The sequence below is a fragment of the Micropterus dolomieu genome, linkage group LG06 (genome assembly GCF_021292245.1).
Source record: "Micropterus dolomieu isolate WLL.071019.BEF.003 ecotype Adirondacks linkage group LG06, ASM2129224v1, whole genome shotgun sequence".
Lineage (NCBI taxonomy): Eukaryota > Metazoa > Chordata > Actinopteri > Centrarchiformes > Centrarchidae > Micropterus > Micropterus dolomieu.
This window is the reverse complement of record NC_060155.1, coordinates 17,077,577-17,087,541: the sequence shown is the minus strand read 5'-3', so window position 1 is coordinate 17,087,541 and position 9,965 is coordinate 17,077,577. Positions and strand designations below refer to the sequence as shown.

At 39.9% G+C, this 9,965-nt stretch overlaps 2 protein-coding genes across 4 annotated transcripts in view; one reads left to right on the top strand and one right to left on the bottom strand.

Annotated features, from left to right (window-relative positions):
* The window catches only part of ece2a (endothelin converting enzyme 2a), a 181,317-nt gene that overhangs the window by 83,033 nt on the left and 88,319 nt on the right, over positions 1–9,965 (bottom strand). The gene's annotated exons all lie outside the window — the stretch shown is intronic.
* tal1 (T-cell acute lymphocytic leukemia 1) lies at positions 1,418–6,911 on the top strand. Its single transcript, XM_046051478.1, has 4 exons — positions 1,418–1,556; positions 2,909–3,457; positions 3,863–3,951; positions 4,850–6,911. Exons 2-4 carry the CDS (start codon positions 2,946–2,948, stop codon positions 5,371–5,373), a joined length of 1,125 nt encoding a protein of 374 aa, XP_045907434.1. The 5' UTR covers positions 1,418–1,556; positions 2,909–2,945; the 3' UTR covers positions 5,374–6,911.

The following is a 9,965-nucleotide window of genomic DNA, read 5'->3' as shown; positions in this document are numbered from 1 at the left end:
CTTTGATTGTTGAATGTAACACAGTCACAAAGCTACAAAAAGCTTTATCATGTTGTGTTATATCCATTCAGTTAGATGCATGGGCATATTTGAAATATTTAAGCTTAGAGTATATAGTTTCCAATCATATGGACTTCTTAAAAAGTTTTTTTTCTTAATTAGAGAGTAAAACCCATACAACTTAAATATCTAGTCAGTCCCATCTTGGATATGACCAATTAGACCTACTGATTTGAAAATTTTCAATCGTAAATTTGGATCCAAAGTAGTGCTGACTGCCCACCAACATAAATATTGGCACAACTGCAGTTTCCTTGAAAGATGCTTAAAAAACGTTCAGAGGGATTATGTCAGGCCATGCTGTTGTTAAACACAGGATGTAGGACGATGGTCGTGACTGCTGCTTCAACGGGTCTGTTTAAAGGTCGTGACTAATTGTGTGGCTCCTTATTTTGTTTTTAAATGTTAGGATTAAAAACGTAATGTGTAACATAATTAATAATTTTTCATCTATGGAGCAGCCTGGTTGTCACGAGTTCATTTGACTAAATTTACTATTACTTGAATTCATAAATGTGTCTGACTAAAAGCAAAAACAGTGTAAGAAATCCGTTATGAATGTAGCTACTTGCCACCATTTAAACGGTCCTGAATGTGCTCTGATAGGGTACTGCTCCTTTATCTGATGTGACCAGGAGCCGATACGCTTTTATCTCCCCTAGCCATGACTCCCCATGGACCCAGGGGAACCGTCGTCCAAGGCCCCGACACAGACACTGACATGCAACAGCACATTTATTTATTTATTTATCAGTTGATCGATAAAGAATTGTGTCCCATTCAATTAAGGTATCCTTATCATAATTACACCCTCTTCATTTTTGCATCTATTGTATCTGTAGCCCATCCAGCCTGAAGGCGCAGAAATTGATATGGATTAATGGACATGGCCTACGCTTTTTAGGATAAAAATATAAAAATATAAAAGATAGACGACCCTCTGCTATCTTATTGCAGGATAAATGGGATTAGCAAAAAAAATATTTGTTGAAAATATAAATAGGTCAAAAGCTTAACCTGAGCTTTTGTTTCTTTAATCATAAAAATTAAAACACCTCATATGGCTCAGGCTACAGTATACTACCTCACGTTGTTACAGACCGTTGTGCTGTGCCTGTTTGCTTTTTTTATGCTTTGCCCTCCACAAGACTATATAGCCCACGACAGCCAAATAATAATGAATCATTTCATAAATAATGGGTTTAGGGGCTTATCGGGAATGAAGAGGCCGCTGCCGTGCGCTTATCTCACTCGGCCACATTGCGGCCTGTGTTCCGCTCCCCATACTGAGGGAGCGTACTGGATGCGACGAGGAATAACTCAGCTACACACACACACACACACACACACACACACACACACACACACACACACACAAGCACACACTGCTCCACAACTGGCAGAGGGGAAAAAAAGAAAAAAAAACCTCAGACATGGATGACCCACTCACAAAATGGCTCCACTTACACAGTAACATCAACAACACGGCTGAAACGGTAAGTGCGAAAAAATACATCTCCTGTATTTAGACCACAGTTTTCGTTGTTCCAAAGGGCAGTAATTGGATTGCAATCGTCCAAATTTTATTGGTGTTAAGTGTGAAGTATTTAGCCGATATTTTCTGCTATTGTCCGAACGCATGACTGAGACTGAACGGGATGTAATAACGGATGCGAGGCCTATTGGAGAATTCCCAGACATAAAAGTACGCTTTTTAAATTGGCGGTCTGTTGTTCGTTTATTACAATATTCTTGGGACATTTATCGAAGGAATTACCTCCTCATACCTACACCCAGTCCTAACACTCGCTGTGTAGTGTATTCAACATGACAAGCCCTTTGGCTTTAACAACAACAGCACTATGGCCTATACGATAAAGCAAGAATGTCAACCTACTCTGACATCTGTAGCTAAGAAAATGATCATGTCCAAGTGTTTTTGAAGCTTCAAGAGGTAATTTGCTGGATTTTTTGAATGCAGAAAAAAAGGAGGAATTTTATTACGACGAAGAATGGATACCAAGCTCTCTTCGTGGTCCTGACATCCACACTCTCTATATAAGACGATCCTTTCACCTCTAAATAAACAACAGCGAAATGAGCTTTTAATATATTCGGATATGACTTTATGCAGAGCTCAAACGTAGGTTTACATACATTTAGATATTAGTTTAACGACATAACCTGTGCTGAAGGCCCAGCAAGCTTTAGATAAGATATTCATAGAAAGGGAGAAAAAACTTGCACGCAGAAACAAAAGATAAAGCTCTTTGTAAATGCCAAGCTAAAATTTTAAAAATATCAATAGCTCCAAATATATGATAAAATTCGGTTATTGTAGCCTACGATTAGTCTATTAGGAATATCTCACTTTAAGAAAAGCACGCAAACCTTCAACAGCTCGCAAAAATAGTAGAATCATTGACTATTAATTTTTTTTTAAATTTTGTTTTCATACAGCATTTGTGTTGTTATCCCTTGTGGAAAAATATGTCTGCATTTGAACTTTTTATCTTAAAAAACTAATCGAAGAAAATGTAGGCCAATGATTAAGGAAACGAATTAATCTAGCCAGCAAGCAACAATAGCCTATCGATGTGTTTCTTACACTTTGTTGTTAGAAATGTATAGTCTGCAATTTAAAAGAATTCTTCTAATAATGATAAATGATAAAATTAACATAAAATGATCTAAATTATAATTTTAATAACAATAATAATAATGTAGGTAGGCTATTGTTAATTCCCTGTAGGCTTACATGGGAAGCAAAAGCTTGGTTATGTATCTGGTAGTAAGACTGTCACATGTTGTTCTGATCAATAAATTAATCGAGGAAAATCTTATTTAGGACGTAGTGGACTCAAGTGAGTGGTGACGTTATAAAAATGATGGAAAAACGGCAGCCGGAGCTTTGTCCTGGAAGTCCTGATGCAGAGTCCGGTCACGGAAAGCGGGAGGACTCCTCCATCATCTCCAGACAGAACGGATGCAAGGAGGACGAGAAGCCGAGGAGAGAGGAGGGGGAGAAGGAGAGGGGAGGGCGCTTCAAGGGGGTTGAGGAGACGGATGACGTTCCTCTGCAGAACTCGAGCAACGGGGCCAGCATCAGCATCATCATCAACGGCGTTGCCAAGGAAACTGCCTCTCACAACGCCCTTGACCTGAAAAGGGAAGTGCCGGTGATCGAGCTCTCCAGGAGGGACGCTATAAAAGCGGTGGAGCAGAAGACTGAAAGCCATTTGGTGCCGATCACGGAACTTCGCAGACCTCCACCGCTGCCGCTGCCGCCGCCGCAACGAGACGACGCTCGAATGGTCCAACTGAGCCCAAACGCGTTTCCTGTCCCGGCCCGGGCGATGCTCTACAACCTGGCGCAGCCTCTCGCCGCCATCAACAGGTAAAGGTGGAAACAGGAAAAGAAAAATCTTAGAGTTTCATGTATGCACGTTTCATTTAAGCATTATGAGTGTTCACCATAGAAAGTTTGATGGCAGTTAGACGCTGCCCATTATGGCCCTACAGGAATATACTGCTGTAGTGTGAAAAGATGCTTGTAGTATAATTGAGTTTACATTATGATGACATTATTATGCATGTAAGTGTGTGTGTGTAGTATATATAGTGTATTAGCCATTAAATGTGTGTGTGTGTGTGTGGGTGGGGGGTGTGAGAGAGAGAGAGCTCCTGGTGCAAGGGGTGGAGGGTGTTTAGGGTTATATGCAATGAAGGAAATTACATGTGCTGAAATTCAAGTTTTCTCAAATACCTGTGTGGCTTTTTTTCCTGCTTTCTGTTGCTGTAGTCTTGGAGGGGAGTCGGAGCAGTACAGCATGTACCCCAGCAACAGGGTAAAGCGCCGCCCGGCGCCTTATGAGGTTGAACTCGACGAGGGTAGGCGCATTTTAGATCTTTATAAGTATGGTAAGACGCTGTGTCCTTCTGCCAATACAGTCCCCAAAATGTCTCCTCCTCATCTCCATTGCCATTCATCCACTGACATGGATCTATACTGTAATCAGAGTTTTGCAGAAGATGTCTTGCAGAAAGAAAATTCAGCACAAGGGTTTAAACCTAGAAAATACATCATAATTCATGGCATAAATGAGTGCTGCTAATCAGAACGTCAAATTCATGTACCTGCATGCCATTAAAGTAAGCCCTTTTCAGGCGGATTTGGGGTTTATTTCATTTGAAACATCCTTTCCACCTCTGCCCACTCACTGCCATATACAGGGGTGGAGGATGGGGGTGCTGCTGCCTCCATGCCAAGGTTTTACTGCAGAGTGGGCTGAAGGATTAAGATAGACTGGGTGTGTTCCAAGGGCGACAATAGCCTGGAAGACACCATTGTTGGGGGTGGGAGGATGTGACTACCTGTGGTGGGGCATTTTTTCATACCTAAATAAATAAAAAAGTGCATTGAATATGGAATAGGGAGCACACAATCTTGGCATACCAAACCAACAATTTTCCTTTTATTACATTTGCATAGTATTTGGCACACAGCATATTGTACTGAGGCTTCTGCTCCATCATCTAAAAATCCATGGTTGTAGGGAGGACAATTTTGAAAATTAATTATTTAATGTTTTTTCAAAACTTTTGTTTATCTGTCCTCCTGCTGCTACTTCTTCCATGTTTATTATTGCACTTAGTATTGCTTTCCGCTTTTACAGACCTGTCTGTTTCAGCTCTGCATTTCGTGTTGTTTGTGTAACTATCTCCTTTCAATGCATCCTGCCCTTACTCTCTGTATGTCTGTCTCTTTTCCTCCCTGTTCCTCTGCTAGCTGGCCAGCCAAAGATTGTACGTCGTATCTTCACAAACAGTCGTGAACGTTGGCGGCAGCAGAACGTGAACGGTGCATTTGCGGAGCTTCGCAAACTCATCCCCACTCACCCCCCGGACAAGAAGCTGAGCAAGAATGAGATCCTGCGGCTTGCCATGAAGTATATCAGCTTCCTCTCCAACCTCCTGGAGGACCAGGACGGAGGGAGGAATGTTGGCAGTACAACTGACGGAGAAACAGGGCTGCTGGTTGGGGCCCATGAGGGTGGCCCACAGGGCGGACCACATCAGGACACGGTGGTGAGCTTGGCCAGGGACGATCTTTTGGAGACAATGTCACCAGGCTCAAGCTGTGGAAGCCTACCTGATGGTGATGCAGAGGGCAGTCCTGAGAGCTTTATGGAGGACCAGGACTCACCTCCAGCTCCAAGGACTCTAACGGCTTCACGTGGGCCCCCGATGCATCTAGCTACTAGGGATCTGAGACGCAATGGACGCCCTTTAGATGGCTCCGGTCGCCGATGATGCGGACACCAATAAACCACAGACACTAGACGTTGCGAGACTGAAAGAGAACAATGAGAAGGACTAAAGAGAAAAGGAATATGCTCAGGACCCGTTAGCTTTGAGTTGTCAGTGTAGGAAGGAGAATCAAGCTCCGCGTAGTGAAATAATGGTGTCCAAAATGGATCATGAGTTCCTGTCTCCACACTACACCTGAGGCAGCACTGATGAATTGCTTGGTTTGATTGGTGATCGTCTGAATTTCATCCAACAAAAGACTTGTACATTCTGCATGTCTCATGTCTTTGACCGACCTGCGGATCATAACTTTCCATGTTGTGAAAGTCCAAAGACTGGATATTCTATAAAAAAACACACACAAACACAAACACAAAAAAAAGAAAGAACAATCAAACAAAACAAAACAAGACCAAACAAAAGATCAATCAAGAGATACTTAGCAAAGATGTTTTATTGAAGTTTTGTCCAATGCTTCACTAATGATACTATTGATTACAATATGGTGCAGCCAGAATAGATCCAACGTGCTTGCAGAGAGCTGAACGTAAATGGTCCTAAAACATCAATGAATGAACCCTGGAGATTTATGCCCAACAAATTTCATGTCTTCGCATAATGATGCAAATATCAATTTGCCTCAGTTGGAGGCCGTAAATGAACCGACTGGACTATTGTATCCATGCAGTTGCGTATGTATTGTAAATAGCATTATATTTCCACTGCACAGTGTAACAACAGTGACTCGAGTTCAAGTCATGTGGTTTAAGATGTACTGTAGTGTATTTGTCAGTGGGTTTACTAGCAAAATGGTCTTTTTGGAGACATGAAACGAGGAGAGAGGGGAGAAGAGATGAGATGAACTCAAAAGGTAAAGCAAGCAACTGAACGCAGTGCATCAAATGTGGTACCATTTACTTCTGTTACACTTTGGTGATAAGAAAATGACACCAAATACATGCAACAGACAGTTAAACAATTTCACTGCCTGGAATGAATATAATCTATTTGAATTTGCTGTGGAGGTACAAGACATGCAGTGTTTCTTAAAGTGTACAAAATATGGGTCGTATGATATCATGAGATGACTCATGCAGTCCTTTTGATATGAATGTTTCAGTGTTTTTTTTAACTGTAATGCAGTTGTAGTTCAGTAAGGTACACAAATAAATCCCTTCATTGCCGCATTTTACATATACACATACAGACACATGCGCAGAGGCACACGCACAAACACGCTCACACACACAACACACACTGTTAATATCATGGCAACACCAGCAGTTTTTTGACAAACACAGATAAGTATTGCTCGCTGTTGTTGTTTATTCTGCTTTTCCAGCAGGACCTAGTAGCCTATATTGGTACCTTTGGTAACTATGGTATTTTATGAATTGCAGTAAAGGGACATTGTACGTTTGGTAATGATATATTTGTTGTATGATAGCTGTATCTATAAATATATCCAATGTTAAATCAATGAATTTTATACAAAACCCCTGAATAAAACATGCAGAGGAAAAGCCTTGTATTTGATCTCACTCAAGCATAATGTAGGTCTTATTGATTCAATTCATTTCAGTCTCAATTCCTATTTGCCACAATTCCCACATTTATGACTACTTTTATACCTTTTACACACTTATTAAAATTGCATAATCTAATTGACAGACAATGCCACACCATGCAGCTGTTTCCCACCTTCTTTGTACAGTGGGTCTAGTTAAAACCACAACCTCCTCATGAAACTCCCCCAATGAAAGCTGGAATCCTCACTTCCTCCCAACAAGTGACAACTTCCTGTAGAGGTTAACGTGGCTCGGTGACCTGCAGGATATCCTGCCATTGTGAAAGTGGTTTTGACAGCCTCCACTGCACTCGTTTGCACGCTGTTGTGTCTGAACACATTGTGAAACAGCCATACTTGTTGAGACTCCCACCGCCCTAAAGTTATTCACTCACACCATCGCAAAGCTATGTCCACCAAGCCTGTGGTCTTAGTAATAAATTAGCAGTTGTAGCTTTCCCACACAAATGCTACTTTTTTGTAGTGTACTTCCTTATATTCCATAACTCTTTGCCACATGTTTTGCCACCACTACCAATACTACTACAACAGCATCAGCTCTTAGACATTTAAAAAAAATATGATTGCTTCCAGAGAGCATCAGAGACATCCAGGTGTTTGGAGACCTCTCCTGCGCTCTGCTCTAGCTGTGCTGGGACTCTACTGAGGGGCTCTTGGGGTTAATGCCTGCCAAACATTTACCTGCTTCAGTGTTCCTGACTCTCCAAAAACGCACAGACTCACAAAAGAGAGGGATACAGGGGGTGTATATGGGGGATTGAAAGGGAAGGAATGAGAGGAGGCTTGTGTGTGTGTGTGTGTGTGTGTGAGCGTGTGTGTACTGTATGTGTGTACATGTTTGTGTTTTTGTGAGTGTAGGCTTGTGTGCGTGTGTATGTGCTTGCTCTGCACAGATCTATTTGTGTGTGTGTGTGTGAGTGAGAGCTGGCGTGTGTGTGTGTGTGTGTGTTTATCAGCTCAGTGCAGATGGGTGGCAGAGTGGCTCTTGCAGCCAAATGATTCAGTATGCTAATGAGTTGTTATCTCTGGTGCTGCAGGAACAATATACTGTCTTTCTCACAGTGGGAATCCAGCCTGCTGGGAACAGATTACACTGCACACACCGCCAAGGTAGTTATTTATATTTTCACACAGAGTAGTAGAAAATACATAAATGCACACACACACACACATTCACAGATAGGCCTATAAACAAACAAGCAAAATAACATTTTAACACACACACTCACACCACCATCACCACCAACAGCAGCATAAATAAAGTGGAAATTTGAGGTAAATTTATGTCCTTCACCAGTAGATGGAGATGTCATTCTAGGCTTTCCTCTTAAATATGTTTCACTGTTGTGTCTCTACATAAGACCTTAATTAAAGTTAATTTTCAATTCACATAGAATGTTGTTATTCCAATCAATAAAGCCTCTCCAACAGAGAGAAAAATTTTAGTTTAAAAGGCACAAACTCAGCTGAAAAATAAAATCCTGAATCTTTAATTATAACAAATGATGAAAATAATCGCAAAGGTGATCACTATTAATTACATGACAATCTTGGTTCATTTCCATTCTTTTGACTTTAGAACCATGCAGTTTAATCTCAGACATTGGATTTGGAAGAAAAAAGTATCACCTGCTTTTAAATTATTTTTTTCATAAAAGACACAAATGAACAAAAAAACCTTGATAGTGTTTATTTGGACATGAATAAAAAAATAATTCCAAGTGTTTATTATGTGACAATATTTCATGTTATAGTAATTGTTAGTCTTCTTATGTTCCAACAAAGTGCAAGCGTACAATCTAAATCACGTGTCTCCCTGAGAAAAACAGAGCAAATATAGACATTGAAGTGTGAAGCAAATTCAACAAAGAATGACTGCAAGTCTTATGCAGATTAAGTATGTTATATTGGTAAAAGAATATGAAATTCCCAATTTGTTGCTTTGTTATAATTTAACAGTCAATATGTGAGGTAGACTTGAAGAATGATTTAAAGCCATCGATGTAGAAATCCCAAGAGGGTGACGGCTGTACTGAAGAGATATAGTGATACATTCATAATTGATTTCACAAAAAAAGATCAAATATCATTACGATGTTGTAATAAAGGCTAAGTGAAGTGAAATACCTCTCGTGCAATCACGTATCTATTGACATACCAAAACAAGACAAGTAAACAAATTCTAGTCATAAAGATAGAGATCAAGGTATTTATATACATTTATATGTATAAATTTAGTCACTCTGATTATTTTATTCATTCATCACACCTGGGATTTTAATCTTGTCTTGACCATCTTTATGTAAAACAAGTCAGCCTAATACCCACCTAACATGTCAATAAAACCATTTGATGTGACCGAGGTCTGAAGCAAAATGATTGCACAAATAAAGCTGCTCAGAACATGTCAATATTAACATTAGAAAAAATATGTCTCTCAGAAGGTTTAATCACTTTAAATGTAAGATAAGATACAGATTTCCTGTAATTAAATATTTCTTTTCCTGTTACTGAAGATCTCATGCAAAGTTAGATAAAGGCAGACTTTTTTTTTCAATGAGAAATTGTTCCTGATCGCCTATTGTAATCATTGTAACACCACACAATTAAACATCTTTTAAAACTGGGTAATGCACTCTCCCTGCTCTCTTTTTAACAAATACATCACAACATAAAAATGTCTCCTCTCAGGGAAATAAAATGCTAAATGTAATTTATCTTCTAGATGGATTGCTGTTGTGGACAGAAAATGAGTTATTATCATTTTTAATCTGGAAAGGGGTCTTGACTGTTTAGAGTCTAATGAGATATAGCATTTGTAAAAGTCAATGCTATTTTTCATTGTACAGTGTGGGTACACCGGAGTATAATTTATAATGCATTCATCTCTCTCTGCTGCAGAGGGTTATCCTCCCAGTTCAATGCTAAGACAGCTAATCTGTTGCTATGGGTATGTAATGTCAATGAGGCATTATTTTTACTTGTATCAGCCTCTGGGTGATGTTTT

Coding starts and splice junctions, on each gene's coding strand:
- tal1 (XM_046051478.1), top strand. CDS start 2,946: ATGATGGAAAAACGGCAGCCGGAGCTTTGTCCTGGAAGTCCTGATGCA. Junction 3,458..3,862: donor CCTCTCGCCGCCATCAACAG/GTAAAGGTGGAA, acceptor CTGTTGCTGTAG/TCTTGGAGGGGAGTCGGAGC. Junction 3,952..4,849: donor TGAGGTTGAACTCGACGAGG/GTAGGCGCATTT, acceptor TTCCTCTGCTAG/CTGGCCAGCCAAAGATTGTA.